Consider the following 21,379-nt stretch of genomic DNA (forward strand, 5'->3'; position numbering starts at 1 on the left):
TAAGCTTTACATGTCTTTCACACACACATACGGGTATTGGGCCGAGGGCGACACCGTACTTCCGGTATCCGCCGTTTTACGCGAGGTGCAAGCAGGCCGAGGGTTTAGCCGTACACCGTCTAGGTGTTGATAAGCTTCCTGTACTGAATATCATAGTCTATTGCCTTAATCAATATCTGGTCAACTCTAAAATACCACATATATGCAATTTCATGATAATATTATTGTGACAAGTGGGGTATCCACCTGGTGTTTCCAGAAATTAGACGTAGATGCAGCCAAAATCGACGCAGTCTGTAAAGGCAATCCGACAACCCACACAGCTCTAGTTTACGCTGGTAACGACCTAGAGCACACCCCTCAAGTGCAGAGATGTAATCCGAAGACATGCAGCGATTTCTTCGGTCGTTAATTCAGAAAAAAAACCTAGTGCGCTCTGCCTTGCTACGTTAGCTAGCTGTTTATATTTGCACTTCCAGGAAATTTGCACCTCCATGAAAATGGCGTATTTATATATATATATAGCGCGTGTTGCATTGTGGGTAGCTCGTGACGTCACTGTGTGTGAAAGAATTGGTAGATATGAAAAGATCAATACGACTGTTAATTGTGTTAATAAAGTTGGTGTCAGAAAGTAGCAATGAATTAAAGCACCAGGGAGAGCGGGATCTGCCTGGGAAGGAGACATCCATGACGACGGTTGCATGATCTGAAATTACAATGGGACTGTAGGAACATGACATGACAGAGGAGAGGAGTTTACTATCAATGAGAAATAAATCTATTCGTGAGGACGTTCCATGAACAGGAGAGAAGAATGAGAACTGCTTGGTGCTAGGATTAAAAAAGCGCCAGGTGTCTGAGACGGCATATTGTTCCATAAACAGCTGGATTACTTTAGATGATTTAGAAGATGAAGCATAAGGCCTGTTGGATGAGCGATCAAGCGAGGAATCAAGACAGCAGTTGAAGTCACCACCAAGGATAAGCTGATGAGAGAGAAAAAAAAGTTCTTAAAAAAGTTCTCATTATCCCAATTTGGGCCATACACATTTGCCAACACCAGGTTATTAGCCCCAATTCTACCTGTAACAATTATAAAGCGTCCATTAGGGTCTGTAATGACAGTGGACATTGACAAGGGAATTGATTTATGAATTACAATTGCAGCCCCGCGTGCCTTGCTTGAAAATGAGGAGTGTTAAAGTTGGCCTACCCAACCTCTCTTAAGTTTAACGTGATCTAACGGCTTAAGGTGGGTCTCTTGTAAAAAGGCTATTTTAGTGTTAAGGAATATAAGATGGTTGACTGATGTTATATCTTTATATTTAAGGCCATCTCAAAGTAAAATCGATGAACAGCTCCATTGTTGTGGTTTCTGTGTTGCCATAGCAGCCGAACTGACCAGGAAGTGCATTGAGCTAAATTAAAGTAATGTTGTCAAGCAAAGCACATGGTGTAGTCCCAAACGATAGCTGAGGATTCTGGGTAGTGTAGTGTCTTCGGCCATCCTAAACTGAACAAATATTTGTTTCTCCGAATCAAAGGGGAAAATTACAAAAGCATTGTACACAATTTAAACCAACCAATGTTGTGTAATCAACAAGGATAATCTGGTGTTTTTGAGTTGATGAGTAGCGCAGATATCACTGTGAAATCAATCGACAGTAAAGAGAATACTTACTTCCGGGTGTAAAATCCTCCGTTATCCAATGGGAATGGACGCTCATATTGCTCTCCGTAATACAATAAAGGGGACATGATCAAATCGGAATATAATGTTCTTTTAAAAAACGTTAACTAAAGGGAACAATCTATTTGACACAGCTGAAGCTCTGGCCTTCCTTAAAAACAAACTAATGTAATAATAATCACAGTTGTATTACACACAATGCACTGTTTTTTGAGAATAAATGCGTAACTAATGCACCATAATACATTCTGACGAAAAATTAAAATTATTATGAATACAAATAAAATAAAAGAAGCCTCCTCCCGTGAGTTACTACAAGCTATAAAGTAGATTTTAAAAACGTTTTATAGAATAAAAGCTCACTGCATGATGTGGTAGAAATGCGTGTGTGCACCACGACAAAGGAGACTCATTCACTTTACATTGTGGTTGTTTGAGTGATGCCGACACGTAAATGTAACAAAGTTCGGGACTCCACCACGCAATGCGGTGTTAAGGAGTCGTGGTGGAGTCACGCATTCTGGTGAGATCAGGTTGATTTTAGAACCCTTCACAAATTGCCAATGGGTGTGAAATAAAACACACAAAATATTTGACTTAATCAAAGCATAACATGATATTTATATTACATTACATTGCATTTAGCTGACGCTTTTATCCAAAGCGACTTACAATAAGTGCGTTCGACCAACAAAATACAAACTAGAAGAAAACAGAAACATATAAGTACATCAGGCTTCATAGAGCAAAAACATTTCAAGTGCTACTCAACTGGCTTTAGGTAAGCCAGTCCTTTATTAGTATATAAGTGCTTTGTTAATAGTTATATCGCTCGAAGTGGAGTCGAAAGAGATGAGTTTTCAGTCTGCGCCGGAAGGTGTGTAAGCTATCTGCTGTCCTGATGTCAATGGGGAGCTCATTCCACCATTTTGGAGCCAGGATAGTAAACCCACGTGCAGGAGCCACATATGAAGCCATTTCTGTGTTTGTTAAGATGTTTTTTGAGTCACTGTAGGTGGTGGGCGTGTCATTGCATTTGGGTGGTGACGTTTGTGCTTATATCCGGTTGCTTTTACCTGTGCACCGGGCAATAGATGGGGGAGTGAGCTAGAGAAGGACAATTTTTGTTGACCGCATGCACTCACGCAGGCACTCAGGCACGCATACAAGGAGATACGTACATGGATATGGAATATTGCATTTTTGGAAGGGAAATAAAAGGTCAAACGCATACTGTGTTGGAAAGACTGAGTTTTTGCGCGTCCACAGTGTTTTTTCTCTTGTTTAGTCCCTCGCGGCACTTTGTTTAAGATTACTGCCGTAATACCACGTGTTTTTGCTGATGGGAACTTGGGTCCCCTTCGCAGCGATGGTGCAGCGAGCCGTTTGGTTGATGCAGAGCGGAGTGCACGTGCTGGGGTGTACGGTTTAACCATGTCCTGGATGTAGGAAGGGCCAGATCCATTCGCAGCATGGTAGGCAAGTATTGTCTTGAAGTGGATTCTAGCAGTTACCGGAAGCCAGTGGAGGGAGCGGAGGAGCGGCGTGGTGTGGGAGAATTTAGGAAGGTTGAAGACCAGACGAGCCGCTGCATTCTGGATGAGCTGCAGAGGTCGGATGGCACATGCAGGTAGACCAGCCAGGAGGGAGTTGCAGTAGTCTAGGCGTGAGATGACGAGAGACTTATAACTAAGATATTTGCTTAGTATCATACGTTATGAGCAATTCAATTACCAGAATATTTTTAAATAATTGCCATTGCTGTATATTTAAATACGGCATTTATGCATTACTGTATGAAAATGATTTAAGTAGCATTTCTTTATTTTAATCTCAAAAGGTATAGAATGTGATATGGACAGGTAACATGCCGCAAAATAGCTGTATAATATGGACGAATCAGCTGGTGTATTTCTACCAGCAATAGTTCTTGAATTTGTCCACAAAGGATCATTGTGAAAAAAACGTGCACACAAATTAAAGGCATAAAACACAGCACAGCTTGCTAAATTTGATTTTTAAGCCTCAACTTGTTTTCAAAAATGCTTACATTACTCTAGACTAGAGAAAGCTGGGGAAATACTGAAGAATGTCAGCAAAATGCCTTTGGCTGCATAGAAAAATGTCAACAAAGAGATCCAATAGTTCATAAAAAGTGTGTTTCACACACATTTAAGAAATGTTGTCATGAGTGCTATACATTAGCCATGCCCCATTTGCCGGATTAAGCAAATATGCTCCTTTTTTCCAGCTCATAGAAAACAAATAAACATGACAGTGAACCTCTGAAGGCTTTAAAGGAATACTACCAAATAAGGACCTGTTGTGCGTCATTCAATCTTTATTTTCTTGTTTGTGTGTTGATTTTTGCAGTTTCTTTTACATTTGTTGGCACATGTAAGCATTTACATATTTGTTGCTCCCTCAGAAAATGTTTCAATCCTAAAACACAAGTTTCATGAATAATGCACATTTAATCACCTGCATTCTCTGCCTTTAAACCACTGAGCAATTGTAAACATTTACTTTTGCATTCTTGTGGTTTCCCACTTTTCCTTTGTGGATACTGTGTATTCTTAGACTTTTGGGAACCCATTTTGAACACTGTTTATTGTTGGATGGCAAGAGGTCTGAAATTGCTTTAGTAAACTGTAATTCACTTTAAAGCATCTCAAAACGCCCTATCAGAAAATTGTATTCCCAAAACAAAAGGCACTGGGAGGAAACATTAAACACTACAAGACACTGAGTCGAATCAGGACATAGATACGTCTATGTTCTAGTGATCTGTATTTATGATTGATTACATTTTCTCTTAATCACAACCTCCATAACACACAAGATAAAATATACAATCATTTTTTTCTCAAAATATAATTTAAACATGGAAATTCTTATTTGTTTAGGGGGCAATTTTATCCAAGAGGACAGAACACAATTACCAAGACATTTGACAATGCTCAGCATGATTGTAGACAGCCAAATGTCAAAAAACTAATCAACAAAAACCAGGGATGGTCACAAACATATTTAATTCAACATATTTGAACCAACTTTCTTATAGATTCTTTAAATTCATCAGGATGGATGATAGGTAGGGAGGGGTGGTTAGGTTCATGGTCAGTAGGTGAAAGGTGTTTTTTAGTCAGTTAAAGGTCGCTCTCTCCATAGAGGGCAGTGGAGAAGGCGGTGTAGTCCAGCGCCTCTGGTGGAGCTCCAGAGCCAGCGTATGGCGGCATCCTCATGATGCAATACTCTGCTTGCTCAGGGGGAAGTTCTCTCCTCAGCTCCTCCATTAGTATGTAGGGCTGTGGAGACAAAATGTACATCAGGCCTGTTTCCGGAAACATTCATGCCAATACAGAGAACATATTGCTAATCTATCCTTTTTTTAATGAAAGACTAACATCTCCTGCCGTTTTAGTTCTTGACCTTGTGTGCTCCCGACTTCTTGATTTTCCACACATTTTGAGATGTTTACATTTTAAAATAGTTTATTTCTACTTATCCAATTTGGGATCAATAAATGACATCTTATCTTATCTTATACCTGCCCTTCTTACCTGCCTATGATTTCCCCATCTACCCAACCTGTTATACAGTCATTTGTTCCCTTCTTTTGTTTATACATCCTCAATTCTTTCCCTCCTGTCTCCATTAGAGATTTGAGCAGATGATGCAAGGATGAAATCAATTAACAACTTGGTTTGTATATTCTAGCGGTGTGTCATGCTTCTTAAATATGTCACAGTTTCATTCTCGCTCAAAGCCTATTATCTATGTTCTTCCTGGTGTGTCACTTTCCAGCATCCTGTCAGTTTCCAAAATGTTGGGACTTTGCCTGATCCCAGCCTGGATTTGTCTTCTCAGTTTGGACTGATTTACTGTGTATAATTAATTACCTGGCTCTTCAGTGAAGGCCGCCTTTTTTAACTTCACATTGTGTCCTGCATCTGTTTCTGTTCAGCCTAAAATTGCTACAATCTCCACCCTTTTCCATTTTGAGCTCATGAATAAAATGGTATATCATCAATCATAATGGCATGGCAAATACTTGGAAGTAATAACTGGAATAGAATAGATTAGTGTTACCTAAGAATATCTGCTGGTAAGCCACGCTAACACATACACACACATACCTTGTCAGTTGCCAGGATGCGGAAGGATGCCACAACCTGCTCAGCAGTGTCCGTGTCAGCAGTCTCTCTGGTCATAAAGTCTATGAAAGACTGGAAAGAGACGTTTCCAGTACCGTTGGGGTCCACCAGGATCATTATACGGGCAAACTCCACCTCCCCCTGAGAAACACAATGATGGAGAATGAGAAAATATCAAGCAGTATTTGTGTAAAGTACTGATGAGATAGCATGTTTAAAACTTCATACCAAGTCATAACCCATAGAGATGAGGCAGGCTCTAAAGTCATCAGTCTCCATTGCTCCATTCTTCTTCTGCAATTCAAAGCCACATTTAAGATTTAGGAGAGATTAGAGAAAATAATACATCATAATAGGGGGAAATGTAATCACATACAATACAACATGATTTTTAATATAGCAACAAATATGACAGAAATATTGTAAGAATCAGTCCAAGACAACTTTTCCAAATTTGAAACGACCAAAATAATTCTTTTACATTTTTGTTGTAAAATACATTTGAATTCTCTCAACTTTTAGCACATAATCTTGCTGTTTCGACATTAAAGATGATGAAAATGTAATGATGTCTGAGAGCTTCTAAACTGAGCAAATATAGTAAATCATATATTTTGATGCACACACACACTGCATGTGTAAGTTGTATAGACTGACACAAAATGTTCTTATCTAGTACACGGCAAGTTTTTTCAACTTTGTGTTTGTCACTTGTATTATCCATGCTGTTGCTCCGTCATGGTGAGACAGTCTGTGAAATTCCTACAGTTCTGATGTAGCTTGAATAAAAGCCACAGGGCAACTCTAAATATAGGGCTACCGCCACAACCTCCTGCTCGGCTTCTGAATCGCTCTGATTGCTTCAAATTAGTAACTCAAAATCGCCCCAAAAACAGACTGCAGTTATGCGAAATAGTAGAAAGCTGTACCCTGTCAAAGTGGTTGAAAGAGGATCTGAACTCTTTCATCTGCTGCTGGCTGATTCCTTTGGCATCCCGGGTGAGGATCTGGGTCTCGATCTCGTTGATGGTACGGGCGACAGTCGTGAGGAGCAGCTCCCACCCGACACGGATATGCTGTTGATGTGGTGACAGGGCAGATGTGTTAACACAGACACACCTTGAGCAGTCAGAATAGGTTTTAAAACTGGATATCTAAATGTAGGTTTACTAATGCTTAATGTGTCAGTTTCCGTTTATATTATCATCGATATTGTGTTTTTGTCATACTGTATTAATAGTCTGTATGAATCCATTTTACATTTTTGTATTTCCACAAATGTATTTACCCAAAGAAACCTCAAAGCACTTTGGTATAACTGTTATAGCCAAATGTTAATCTATTTGCTCAGAAAGTAGTGCTATGATGTTGAGTTTCACAGGGACTTCAATAAATGCTATTGTGATCCGAGTGTTCTGCATAAAAAAAAGACAAGGCAAGATATTGCTTAGCTTATTCATAACCCCGGTATAATGATACGTATCTTCTCGCAAGATTATTGAAATTACACAACCCTAGTATCCGTGCAGTGTTCATGTCCATGCATAGTCTTATAACATGTTTGCCCTGTACCTCCATAGTGTAGTTGGTGTGTTTGTTATCAAACACCAGGGACTCTTGGATTAGCTGGTGGTCTCCCTCCAACTTGTCGACGTTGGGCTTGTAGGCAACAATGATGTGCTCACACTGCTTCAACTGGGTCATCTGGTCCTCCAGGGTGCCTCCTATCTCCAGAGAGCAGCGGCCAATTTCCTGTAGCAAACCCAACAAGGACAATCTAATATTTGGACCAATTTAGATCATACAATCCTCACTAATAAGGCAGGTAATCATTAACCTGTGTCTAAAGTACAGTCTCTCAGGACATATAGCATCTGAACATTTTATGTGTATAGAAATAATAATTTGCATTATTCTATTATCATTATCTGGGCAGCCACAACCACGGTACAATGCTTTTGAATGTATCATGAATAATCATCTTCCATTGTAGGCCTTTATTTGATTAGGTGGAGGTGACTGTCGAATTTCAAATGAAGCCTGTATGTCTGACCTCCATCCTGGTTTGTATCCACGGTCCAATGAGATTAGCCTGGGCAGCAAACTGTCGTCTCAGCCTTTCATTGGCATGCTGACGGGCCATCTCCTCGTGGAGGGCACCATCTCTCTGAGGAACCAGTTTCTTCACCTACAAAACACATGCATGTACACACACAGGGCTTAGTTGTAATTGCAAGAAGCTGGCTTCCCCTAAAAAGAGACATTGAGCAGCAACATGCTACTACTATGTGTTATATAGTCTTTTAACTCAGTAATACAACTTTAATGTAGCAATTCTTGACTTTGAAGCGTAGATATTTCATAATTTATGTTTCTTATATGGCTAGACGGCCACTATCTCAATAATGACTTTATTCCTTGATATGAGTCGGTCAGTAAGTGTTGAAGCCGCAAGTACCTTGTCCCACTTTTCGATAAGGTCCTCAGTTGTGAGGGTGCTATATGGGTTGACAATGTTAGCCTTTATCCCATAGCTCTGGGAGATTTTCTGCACTTCATTGTGGATTCCCAAGAGAGCCTGTCTCTCTGCATCTGCCTCGGGGAGAGTCGCTTTGAACTGCTCATGAGCTGCGATTAAACTCTGGAATGGAAAAAGGGAAGTCCTTCATTTTTATTAAAATGTCAATTTTGTCAAGAGTGATAATATTATGTGGTTATATTTTGGTGTGATAGGTATACCAACATTACACATTATATAACATTGCACCTCCAAGGATGATCATAGGAAAATTGTGGGCAGGTTCACTTTAAATTACATTTGATAACAGCATACCTGTTGTGAAATGAAAGAACCTACCTGAACCTCTTCAATAGTATGCACTATGAACATATCCTGCAGATCCTCCATGGCTCCCTCCATCCAGTTGTTGAACGGAGCCAACCTCTTGGCAAACTCTATGAACAACTGATCAATCGTCTCCAGCAGCTTCTCTGTACGCTGAGGGAATTACAAGATATCACATGTCTGGATTGTTTATTTATAAACCCTGAAAACATCCAATCTATAGCTCAGCATTGAGTCTGCCTTGATCTAAGGAGAAGTCATCCTCATCACATCTCACTTACAAATCCCAGAAAAACATCCCCTCACCTGTTTTAATGACTAATCCGAGGGGGCATAACATTGTTATGGCCTCATTGACCCCTAACTCTGGCTTTGTTGTTCCTGACAAAATCCCTCCCCTCCCTTCCCCGCATACAGTGGGTGTTGGGGAGTGGGACATGACAGAAAACAGACCTCTGCCCCTGTCATTCAGACTTAATCCCTGGCCCTATTCTAGGGGCCTCACACATTCACAGGTCTGGATGGCCAGCACGGATCATAGGAAGTGGCTCGCGGGCTCTCGGCCAATCACTTCCTGGACAGGACTCTTGCATCTATTTCTCCTCTATCCCTTACACCCTTCAGTTTTACCATTCTATCTAGGTCAGGGGTTTGAGAGGGGATACTCTCCTCATCAATCAGTCATGTCTTCACTGTTCAGATGTCATTGACAGACATCTAAATATGATTACAATGACATTTTGATTAAGTTGGTTTTGGATTCTGCATCTATTGGGGACTGTGTGGAACATTAGCGCACTCTTGTGGAGACTTATTAACTTATCCTAAGACATGTGAAAACATTAACCTCACGAAATATAATTTAAAAAAAAAGGTAGAGTGGGTCATCTCACCTCCAGTGCCTCTCTTCTCTTCTGAGTCAGGGTTCCCAGCTTGTCCCACAAGTCACAAATGCTCTGGCAGCGCTGGTTTACAGCAGCCACATCATGGTAGTCCAGCTCACTAGAAAAACAAAGCATCAACAGCTGTTCATTTCAATTATGGAAAATAGCTTTATGGAGTTATAGTTCCCCAGCGATTTAGATACAAAACAAAAATAACAAAAATTGATTAAAAAGGGATATAAAAGGACAAAGTCAGACTCAAGTGTTCAATGATGAAGGTCTGTTCATAGAAAACTGCCAAAATATAATATTACATTTAGTATAAATGTACATCAAGTGGATGTTAAGTTTTAAAATAGGCTCCAAGTAAAGACGAATAAGGTTTTTTTTAAAGCGAAGAAAATGTCTTTACGTTTGACTAATGCTACTTATTTAACCTTGATCCCAAATGGAGACACAACACAGTATCACTATTGTCTCGTTTGGTAAACTAGCGTAGTTTCAAAACACCAGAGTAATGTTCCTTTCTGTAGCATCACTGAAAAGTGATCTGACAATTCCTTTAAGTAAGCACCTTCAATTTAAGACAAGACCATCCAACTCATAACATGAGTTGGATGGTCTTGTCTTAAAATGAACGTTAATGAATTGTGTCTTATATTATAAAGACACAATTCATTAACGTTCATCTGCTTTTAGAAAAGCGGATAACTTTGAAACAGGAAGTACTGTGGCCAATTCCGGACAGAGAAGATAACTATGGACAGGTGTTGCTGATCGACTGCTGATTAAAAATGTCAACATGCCTCAGGACTACACCATTCCCCTTCTATTAAGATAAGGTAACATATTCTTAACCTAGAAGAAGAGGATTTAAGTCGTTTAAACAAATACTTTTGAGAAAGTCACATTTCCACAGTGAGTTAATTTTGTTCAAATGAGTTTGTTCTGCTTTTCTCCCACTGTAATGTAATATCTCAAATGGTTGAAGGGAAGAAGTGTTTTGGTTCTGCACGTCCTTTGTTGCTTGTCATGAATATTCAGCCCTCTAGGTTATACAATACAAGTTATTAAAGAAACACAAATTGGGATGGCATTAGTTGATTTTGCTATTTGCCCCCTGCCTCCCCTTGGTGGCACTGTGTTTGGTAGACGTGAAACAAACGTCTGCTTTAGGGAGTGCGTACTTTAGTTCCTGTGCAATGGCTGCAATCTGCTCCACTCTGTCCTGGTGAGCTGCCAAGTCGCTCTCAAAGGCCTCGTGTTTTCGAAGCAATGCTTTGATTTCAATCAGGGTGGCTGTTTCATAGTCGTTCTGGGAGAGGATCAGTTCTTTACCTGAATATCACACATATGCAAAGAGACAGAGAAAGAAATGAGGTAAGAGGGGAACAACAAGATGATTGGTAGGTGAGGTCTAAACACAGGCCTTATTTGGTCATTGCTGATGGAGAACGTGACCTGTTGCAGTCCACTACAGGCTGATTGCATTGGACAGACCATAAAACCTTCACTCAATTCTAATAAGGAACAAGTCTAAACAAACCCTAGGGTTAGTGGAAACACTTGAAAACTGAAAAGCAGTCAGAGAAGCAGGAATACAGAGGCCAAGGCTAACAAATAAACAGATAATCATGGACCATAGATCTAGGTTAAGTTACCACTGTAAGCCTCAAGGCTCAATTCTGATCATAGTGAACTGGTCACACTCCCGGAATGACCCGCTTGGTAAAAAATAATGTAATCACACGAAGGCCCACGCAGCAAGCTGTCTTAAACATAGAGGCTGCTGAAGTCAGTATTGATGGTTTCATTACAGGTTGATATGACACGCAAGTCAGAAGATTGAGAGTGTCAATGTTGATTTAAAGTGATGTAAAAGTCCCAGAAAAATCCACTATGACTGTTCAGACAAAAAGTCAGACCTGAAACTGATTAAGCACCCGATATCAAAATGGCCCATATCAGAATCATAGTTTGAACATAGTTACACTGTAGTTGTGTGCTGCAGTAAGACATTAATCGAAAAGCAAGCATGCAGACAGTTAAAATGCTGAAATATAAAACTTCAACTGACCGCTGGCCCAGTTCTCATGGTTGGTGGCTTTTTGGCGAAACTTTTCAGCCAGATGGTCCAGCCTCTCCAACCTACGGATCTCTGTGAGGAGCCACTCCTCATACCCTTTCTCTGCCTGGTCCAGGCCCTGCCATGCACTGGCAATATCCTGTACACAACATTAAAAATACAAGTTTAAACTCACTCTAAATGAGAAATAAATAATTATGTACATTAGTGTAAAACATCAGCTTCTATTGGTTGGCTGTTGACTGTTTTACCTCTAAAATACTTGACATAAACAGTGATGGTGAACACACACACAGGCAGTGGAAGAGTTTGGAGTGACTTACAGATACCATCTTCCCCTCGGAGGGCATGAAGGCAGGGCGATTGCTGATGCGCAACTTGGTCTGCAGGGTGTTGAAGTTAATTTCCAGCTGGCACTTCTCCTGCACTTTAGGGGGCTTGTGCTGGCGCCTGTAGTCCCTGAAATCCTCCAGCTTTTGCTGCATCTCCGCCATGGTCTTCTCTGGGGTCCGGTTCTCCAGCCAGGGAGTGGTGCGGCGGATCCACTCCAGCAGCTTGGAAACAGAAGGACAACATGGGAATAAGTGGAGAGTCAAGAAAGCAGCATGCTAAGATATCAGTGTGTCAGGAAGACTGTGATGAGTTATTGATTTTATTCAGCAGATGGATGCATAAGTAGGGGAAAGCACATTTCAATCTGTACTTTATTGGTATATAGTCATCTAAGGAGACAAACTGTAGTGTTACGTGTACTGTGTATACTCTTATCTACAAAGGTTCCAAAGTTTAATCTACTTTGGAAAAATCTAATTAAATTGCACATGTGTCGTCATAAAAGAGGATATCTTTTCATCAGAAGATTCATTTTGCTTTACCTCGCTGGCCAGTCTCTCATACTCTTCCATCATTTTCTCGTTCTCCTGGTTCACACCGAGCACCTTACAGATCCTGTTGGCAGCCGTCTCTGCCTGAGAGCACAGGGCACAATAAATTGTAATTACATCAGTATAGTTACACAGCGGGCCACGCTCCCATTGATCCTTTCAAATGATGTTATAACATTATCCCAGCAATACTTTTGTTGGTCAAATGCCAAGTTAGAATCAAACTGACAATAATGTTGCACCCGCTCTCAAAATGAACATATAGATAGGGTTGGCTAAAATAAAAGTTGGTAAGGTGATGGTTCACCAACTATACCTGTTCAGCTCCAGCAAAGGCATGGTAAAAACAGGACACATAGGTCATGATGGCTCTTTCATCGGGCTTCGGGGTGTTGATGATGTCTTAGATAGAGGAAAAGGGGGCAGAAAGGCAAAAACGAGGGACAAATTTAAATAGTTGAAATTACTTTGGAAGAATGAAGAGAGACAGAAGCAACGTATTCATTTATTGTCTACATTAAATGTGATTTTAGGACTAACATTGAAAAACAAAATAGACCTTCAACAGACAAAATATGACAGTCCAACACAACAGTACAGCATATTGTTGAAATATAAGTTGACATTTCTATTTGGAAAAATCAGATTTTATATATATATTTCATAAAGCATTACCTTCTGCGTCCAGCATTTTGGGAATGTCCAGGTGTTTCTCGGCTATGTCAAAAGCCAGGTTCAGGTTCCCCAGAGGATCATCCTAAATAAAGAAACATAACTCGACATCACTGAACAGCAATGCTGGACTTAAAATGCCACTACACTGACCCCCATGCTATGGTGGGCACATCGTACTCCCTGATCTCCTACTGAACATGCACATTCATTTAATAGCATTTGTTTTGAATAATCTTAAGAAGTTCTACATTCTGTCTGCAGTGTTATTATATTAAGTTAAGACATGATATATAAAAACAATTAAACTTAAAGAGAAACTTATGCTTAAGAGAACGACCATTTGTAAACTAACATTAATATTAAACAAATTAAAAAGTGTATTGTAGTGGATGTCCATACTCTGATGCAGACTTAAAATAATTGATTATTCTTCAATATGGCTATTCATCTTAAAATCCGTGTATAAAATCATAACCAGCATAATGTTTGTACTTGATTTGAATAATTTACACTATTTATGACAACACTATTAAACTAAATGAATTCGTAAATTAAGTTAATAAGAGATTACCCAAGAAAACATTTCAGCCCTACAACAAACATCACATATATCTTCAACAGGAGAAACCAAGTGCATAACCAGGGTGGGAAGGGTGCATTTAGCCAACAGCTGACGGCGAACCCCTCCCTACTAATAGGACAGCCAGTGAGAGTGCAATGAGGTAAAGGGATCATGCTATCATGCTGCTGCTATTGTCCCTATCTCTGTCCCGCTGTTCCATAAACGTAGGGGGCTGGCTCACTACATGACAGGACCAGCTGCTCACAGATCCAGAGCAGGACACACAGAGACGGAGGGACAGGGTGGTGAATTCATGACGGGATGTAGGGATGGATGAATGGATAGAAGGATAGCCCAAGGCCTGTGTGTGTGTGTGTGTGTGTGTGTGTGTGTGTGTGTGTGTGTGTGTGTGTGTGTGTGTGTGTGTGTGTGTGTGTGTGTGTGTGTGTGTGTGTGTGTGTGTCGCCTGACCAGAGCTGTCTCAGCAGGCAGTAACACTGAAGCTTAAACGCTCTCACCTGGAGCCAGACTCAACAGCTGCCTGGCGTAAAACTGTCTCCTGGCAGCACGAGCAGAACTGAAAGTCCACTGTGTAAATATGTATGTCAAAGCGATTTAAAGTGTGAGAAAAAGCAGTAGAAAGAAATCGATATGGTACGTTATGTGTGTGTGCCCCATCATTCATATTTACCCCAAGTGCCCTTTCCTAACTATGAGACTCAACACCATCCTTAAGATTTGACGGATTAACATGACAGTACCAATCTAGTAGACATCTTCCTGACTTTTATGAGGACTGGTAGCCTCTGAGTGGGGAACACTACGTGACATCGTGGACAATAGCAGAGGTTAAGTTAAGCCTGAGCACTGAAGGGGACGAGGCTCATGTTTCTGTGAATACTCAGGGTCAACTCCAAGTCACGCCAGAGACTTGTGTGTTGAAAAGTGAACGCCTTCTGTTTCCAAAACAAATGAAAATGTCACTCTTTGTAATCGAGCTTGGTGTTCCCCTGCTATACATATACAGTACTGAGCCAAGGTAAAGTAAATGTTCCTATTTAAGCTCAGCTATCGACTTTCTCATGAATACACTGTCTGATTGTTTAGCCCATGAATTAGTTATTTGCAGTATAACATAACAAAAGCTTATGGACAGGAACATTTATTTTGTCTTTTTTCCTCCAAGTTGTGGTTTTATATCAAAACAGATCTAGCACTGCAAGAAAAAGCCTAACGTAAATATTCCGAACTTGCTACTGCAGCACCTTCTTCCAGTAAGGAAAGGATGTTTTACTTGTTACAAGACTGGAGGGCTGTCAATTGGTCTTGTAGCTCTGCAAATAAGCAGCACACTGAGGCCCTCGCCTGTTTATATTCAAACACTGGGAATCCTCAACATCCTTTAAACCCAGAAACCACGAAAAGCATTTAAGCTCAAAACAACACACACACCCGGGCAAACTCTCAAAACTACAAGGTAGACATATTTACCACCTCCCCATTAGGTCCAATGGTATAGGCACTGCTTTTTCAAAATCGATCAATGAATGCTAATTATGCTTAAATTGTGTACACTGTGAACTGCTTTAGTTTGGATTAATGAAGCATGATGTGAGACTAATGATAAAATGGTATCCTGTGAAGAAGAAACCCATCCGTTGATTAAATCCATTAGCAAAAGAACATACTGTTTATCTACGGCAAACATTAATGCTACCTGATTCTGCCTGCGACAAACAACTGGACTTCCATTAAACAGCTTACCTTACATATACTCAACAGACTCATATGACATGTTCTTATTTCCATCAGTGTATACAAAACCGCCATGAATAATACCAACGGCCCCAACAAACAACCTCAAGCTGCTATATTTTGTATTTTCTCTGGATCAGAACACTTTTCTGTACACAGAAACATAGCATACACCTCCAGTTCTAGATATAGAGAAATGTTCCTCAGTGTTTCACAGCAGAAGTCAACACGTTATAAATAGAGCCATTATTCTGACTCTGTAGTGTGTATTTGTTTTTATTAGTTCACACTGTGATAGGGGTGCTAATTTTGTGGGAATAAGTCATGTTAGTTTTTGGGGGCTGAAACACAGCATCCTGGTTACAAGTGAAACCACACGACACCTTGTTGAGCTTAGAGTAGTCGAGGAGGTCGGGTCTGTGTCTATGAATCAGGGCGCAGAAGGCCAGGCCATCCTTCCAGCTTCACCGGCCAATGAGCAGAGAGAGCCAACATGTCAGTTCAGAGAAGGAACATGCTAAAATAACTCATAGATGCTGGAGTCCAGAACTACAGTAGCATAACTATGGTGCAGACAGATCTGTATCGCTTAAAGTAGGCCTAAGGAAGAATTGAGTATTAGCAGATGTTCACTGTATGAACTCTCTATGTGTTGACAGTTATAATCCCTTTACTTAGGTATAGAATGAAAGGACAACCCTTAGCTATCAATCACATAAACTAGACTATTAGACTCAACAGTAGCTGATGTCTTTAACACTCACCTGACATGGAAGTTTTGAACATTGACATTCCTGTAGGGGGCCGTCTTTCTCTGACACCACAGAAGAAGACCTTCCTTGGCAGATGTTTCTGAGGAGAGAGTGAATTCAAAATAAATGGTTACATATAACAAAGTATAGGTTTGTTGTGTCTACGCTCAGTGAAACATTGTCTATAGAACAATAACTAGACTCTGATTATTTAGGATTTTATCATTTCACCTTCCACATTAATGTCCTGGATTGCGAAGCGGAGGATGATAGTCCAGATCATTCCAAGAGTCATCTTTACATTACCGTCAACAATCTCTGAAAGGGAAAGAAAATCAGATTTGACTTGAGTAAATATTTACATTTTGATTATCACTCTAACATCTATGTTTGTGAGACCATGTTGGGCAGCTGTAGTATATTCATTAAACAGGAAGGATTACCTTCAGCACCAATGGACACCAGTTTCACTCCTTTGCTCGTGATGTATTCCAACGCTTTGTTGACGTTAGCAATCTTATGAAACCGCATCTTCCCTCTGTCTGGCTTGGGTAACCTCTCTCCTACAAATAAAAACATTTATGATGGATCCAGCTTTCGATGTAACAATATTATCAAATTAAAGTAGAGATAATGAAAATATGATGTTATAAAATAAACATTGTCCTTTAGTGATCTCACCTGAGATAACTTCCAGAAGCAGCATGAGTTTTAGTCCATTCCTGAAGTCCTCCTCAATATTTTCAATTTGAGTTCCAGCTTTCCTCAGGTGAGAGTTACACCAGGCTGTGAAGGTCTAACAGGGAAGAGAGAGCAGTCAATTAAAGAGGATTTTATGAAATGTCATCATACAAACGTAAAAAGTATTATGTGCATAACATCTCTGCACTTCCTTGCATTACAGGAGAACAAGGAGGAGAGGAGAAATAAGAATATTTATAAAAAAAAGCATATAACATGTTAAAAAAGAGTAAAAGCTATTGAACAATAACTTTACTTTAAACGTATATTACATGACATTCCCAGTACAATGTCACTAAGTGTATGAACTCATGTATTGTACTGGTACTCTAAAAGGTTGCTGTATTTGTACTTAACTTGAGTATTAAATACAAAATCAAATAATAAATGACGATGTATATCAACGGTTCAACTTAACAATAAACTGATTTACACATCTAATGTACATATTCATGCATTGAAAATCGTTATCCAGTAATATAATGTACATGATTTTGATAAGCCATGTGGTATTTTAAGTATATTTTGAACCAACACTTTTACTTGAGTATGACTTTAAATTCCAGACTTTTACTTGTAACAGAGTATTGTTACAGTGCAGTATTGCTGCTTTAACTTCAGTAGAATATCTGAGTACTTCGTCCACCACTGTATATTTCTGTCTGCAACAGACCTAAACAAAGTGAGGCAGCTAACAGCTTAACAAGTCTTCACTACTAGACTATGTACAAAATCAATGTTAACCTCTTTGTCCACTGCTAAATTTATGGATTAACCTTCAGTGACCCATTAGTGTCGAATTTCAAATTTTTCTTCTTCTAGTTCCAAAGCTAACAACCAAATGTACTCCAGGTGGGGTACTAAAATACTGTAAATCAAGTTAAGACAGGATCATTGTCTTTCTTCTCCTATTTTTAAAAAGTCTGTCAATAGCGAGCCACAGAGTTCACAGACGCTCAACACTGCTCGGATGAAAGCTGCGAGCCGACCACAGAGCACATTCCGACCGATACAAGGTGTTAAATTTAGACCGCTCTGCTGTGCCTCACGATAAGAGACTGGGAGGGAAAAACGTCAAAATGTCTCGCCGTGTCAACATAAGTGAAAATGTCACATGGATACAGAGTTTTTTCACCTCACATCACTTTCTGTCATTAGTTTGCCACTTAGAATGTGATTGGTTACAGCTGCAGGGTGATAGCTTTATCACAGTATGCTGTTATTCCAGGTCTCACGCATTACAACGCTAAAGCATGAAGACAAGCAAGCGTGGATTAAGGATGACGGCATTATAAACAATTATTTATTAAAGAAAAATAAATGTAAGGGGTATGACAGAAGGATGGATGTCTTTCATTGTTTTAACTTTTGCCACAATAGAAAGAAAATCTTAAGCTACTATCAGTAATTACATTTTCGTATTTAGTATATTATATTAAATATTTGGTAAATTGTCTGTTATGTGAGCCAAGTGCCAAACTTTATATTGTGCTCTTTTAATCTCCTATGTCACCAAAACAAATATATATTTGTCCTGGAGCTTTTTTGAGTACCTTTACTATCAGTGGTTGAAGTATGATGATTATATTTGAATATATATCATTTATAATATAATATTCATATATATTATTCTTTTGGCACTTTGTTTGGGCTGTTTTGAGCAAATAGTACAATAAATGTGTATTCTTATAGCCTTTGAGAATACAAGAGCAAATTTGTCAAATGCTTTTATCAGTTAATAATTATTTATAATAAATTGATAGCGTCATTTGACATTACTTTTAGATAGTTTAGCACATGTTCCAACTGCAAGTTTTAAAGATCTCATGAACACATGAGTTTATGGGGGAACCTGCCAGACGCTTAGGCTTTTTCTTTGGGTGCCAGTGCAAGAACATAATATTACAGGCTTTGGAGTAAAGGCCATCACATTCCACACTGAGTGAGTCCCCAGGGTGAGTGTGACATTGAACTGCTGCCCTCCTTGTTAAAAAACGTGGCCTGCCGGTTCTCCAAATTTGACTCAGTCACAGACTCCTGCTGCTCACTTTCCAAGCCCCCTACCTCACTCTTCAACACTACAGACCAATGACGATTAAGGCTAAATATATTTATGAATCACATTCAGCGACGACCAACCCTGTCACTGAACTGGCTAATGCCATTGGGGCCTCACTAGGTCATAGGCTGGCATGCCATGTCCAGGAGGATGGAAAATACATGAGAAGCGGCTGTTTAACATGTTTAAAAGACAAAGACTCTGAAACATTAATGTTAACTGAGGTTATATCTGTTGGAGTCAACTAAAAGATTCAAAAAGGTCTCATTAATATCCAAAATCCGAAAGTAGGATTTGAAATAAGGCCACTGCACCAGAGATTGGATTAGATACAAATATTTAAGGTGACTAATAGTGGCCCCTAATGAAGCAAACATAAGCCTTGTGGCAACAATAGTGTCAAGCAGGGGTTTATAACAAACTAGTCAGACACAGAACACCTTTATCACCTCCCATCATAATAAAAAAACAGTATACCAATGTTGCTGTATGCGACCATCACTGGTGCTTTATGAGTTCTGATTAGTGTGAACAGCTGTTCCAAGAACTCAACCACTCTCCACTAAGTAACTCCAAATTATGATAAGTAAAATATAAATACTGGAAAGATTGTTGTGTATATACAAGGGACCTGTTGCTGCCTTGTGTTACCAAAAATACAGTTTTGTCATCCCTGTGGTGGGGGCCACAGGAGGTTATGGGCATGGAGTTGATGGCCTCCAGTTGTGCGAAGAGCTGCAGTTTAAGGCCAACTTTTAAAGCCCTATGCCCAATTGACAGTGTGGGAGGCCGAGGCTATATTGAGTTGAGCTGGTACATTATTTCTGCGTGGTTTCTATAAACAAAAGAATTCCGCAGCAAGGACACTGGATTAACCCTACTATAATACCTTTTGGTCCCGAGGTTAAAATTAGATGCAGCGTCCATTCTAATCCCAAGAGCGTCATCATGTGTTTGAAGCATCTGTTGACAGCTCGCATTCCGCGCGTATCAGTGGAGAGGCAGCAGTCTGGAGAGCCGCTGGAGGCTATTGTTAGCAGCCTGGTACCCGCCGCATCCGTCCGTCAAGCCGCCCTCCTTGCATGAAACCCGGCAGCGTCTAATCAGCAGCACGTAACTAGAACCACACCGGAAGTTACCTAATGCTGTCCTTCATACTAAAACGTCACGTGAAAATTCCGGTTATTGGGTGAAAGTTAACAAAAAACATAATTCATTCCTTAAAATACTGCATTTCGCGATTTATTTTTGCAATATTGCCTGCGCCAATTACCGAGTATGTAAAATACACGCAGTAATAACGTTATAAGTCTGTCAGAGATAACTAATACTAACCTTTGTTGGAAGACTTGCAAAAGTTGATGCCGTTGCTTCATTGTTAAAATGTCTACTTTAATACGGGGTTAAGTAGTGTCAAGGATGGTAACATTTAAACAATTGAAAGTGGTTGTTATTTTTAATGGTTTTAACCTTACATTGACATTAGCTACTAAGAGTGTCTTCGGTTAGCGACTTTTGCCAAGTAACGTTGCACGTACACACACAACTAGGACAAAATAGAAGATAAGTGCTACAATAACTTGCCTCTATGGTATGACAAACATATAATCTATTTTATTCGCGCTACGTTTAATCAAAAAAACGCTTCTGAAAATGTTAGGTTCAACATCGGGTATTTTATTTTGAAACTCTTAGCCGGATGTACATTTCTTTACCAAGGTCTGCTTGCTGCAAATTAGTCTCAGAGCGGTTTTGAAACTATGTTGTCAGACAATGTATACCCAAATAACTGGAAAAGTATGTGAAAATCAACTGCTGGAAATTCAATACACTCTTGTAATGTGGTTAATTTTTAGTTATTTATTAGCCTGAATAGTTGTATCTCTTTTCCATTCATAACAGATAGGATTCACGTATTATTTTCGAAACAGATTGTTCTCTTTGACTTACTTTCCTCTGCTGTTGTTCCCATGCAGGGTCCAGTAGATTGTCCCTGTCCCACTCATCCTCCTGGTTCATGTATTGATACTCGTCGTAGCCGTTATCATAGTGCACCGTGGTCTCCATCTGAGTCATCGTCATCATACTTGCTGTTCCTCCGGAGCTGGATTAACTGTAATTCTGAGGACAGAATAATTCCCTGACTTTCTTCTCTCTGAGCTGCTGCTTTCTCTCTCACACACTCTTGCCCTTGTCCTCCCGACCTGACAGACGTCTGGCCCTGGTTGCCACAGATGCACAAGCGACAGTATCTTTAGTACTGGACAGTCACGTGATGCCTTTCAT

General features: G+C 39.8%; 1 protein-coding gene across 1 annotated transcript; it reads right to left on the reverse strand.

Moving 5' to 3' along the window:
* Nucleotides 1-4,014: 4,014 nt before the first annotated feature.
* On the reverse strand, nt 4,015-21,336 carry actn2b (actinin, alpha 2b). The gene is made up of 21 exons (XM_034100750.2): nt 21,044-21,336; nt 16,975-17,089; nt 16,737-16,856; nt 16,525-16,611; nt 16,306-16,393; nt 15,925-16,003; nt 13,225-13,306; nt 12,866-12,951; nt 12,541-12,633; nt 11,989-12,219; nt 11,657-11,804; nt 10,767-10,917; nt 9,589-9,697; nt 8,708-8,848; nt 8,309-8,491; nt 7,904-8,038; nt 7,423-7,602; nt 6,780-6,926; nt 6,079-6,144; nt 5,833-5,991; nt 4,015-5,001 (listed from the first exon to the last, which is right to left on the reverse strand). Exons 1-21 carry the CDS (start codon nt 21,176-21,178, stop codon nt 4,843-4,845), a joined length of 2,694 nt encoding a protein of 897 aa, XP_033956641.1. The 5' UTR covers nt 21,179-21,336; the 3' UTR covers nt 4,015-4,842.
* Between the last annotated feature and the right edge of the window lie 43 nt (nt 21,337-21,379).

The sequence above is a fragment of the Pseudochaenichthys georgianus genome, chromosome 15, assembly GCF_902827115.2.
Source record: "Pseudochaenichthys georgianus chromosome 15, fPseGeo1.2, whole genome shotgun sequence".
NCBI lineage: Eukaryota > Metazoa > Chordata > Actinopteri > Perciformes > Channichthyidae > Pseudochaenichthys > Pseudochaenichthys georgianus.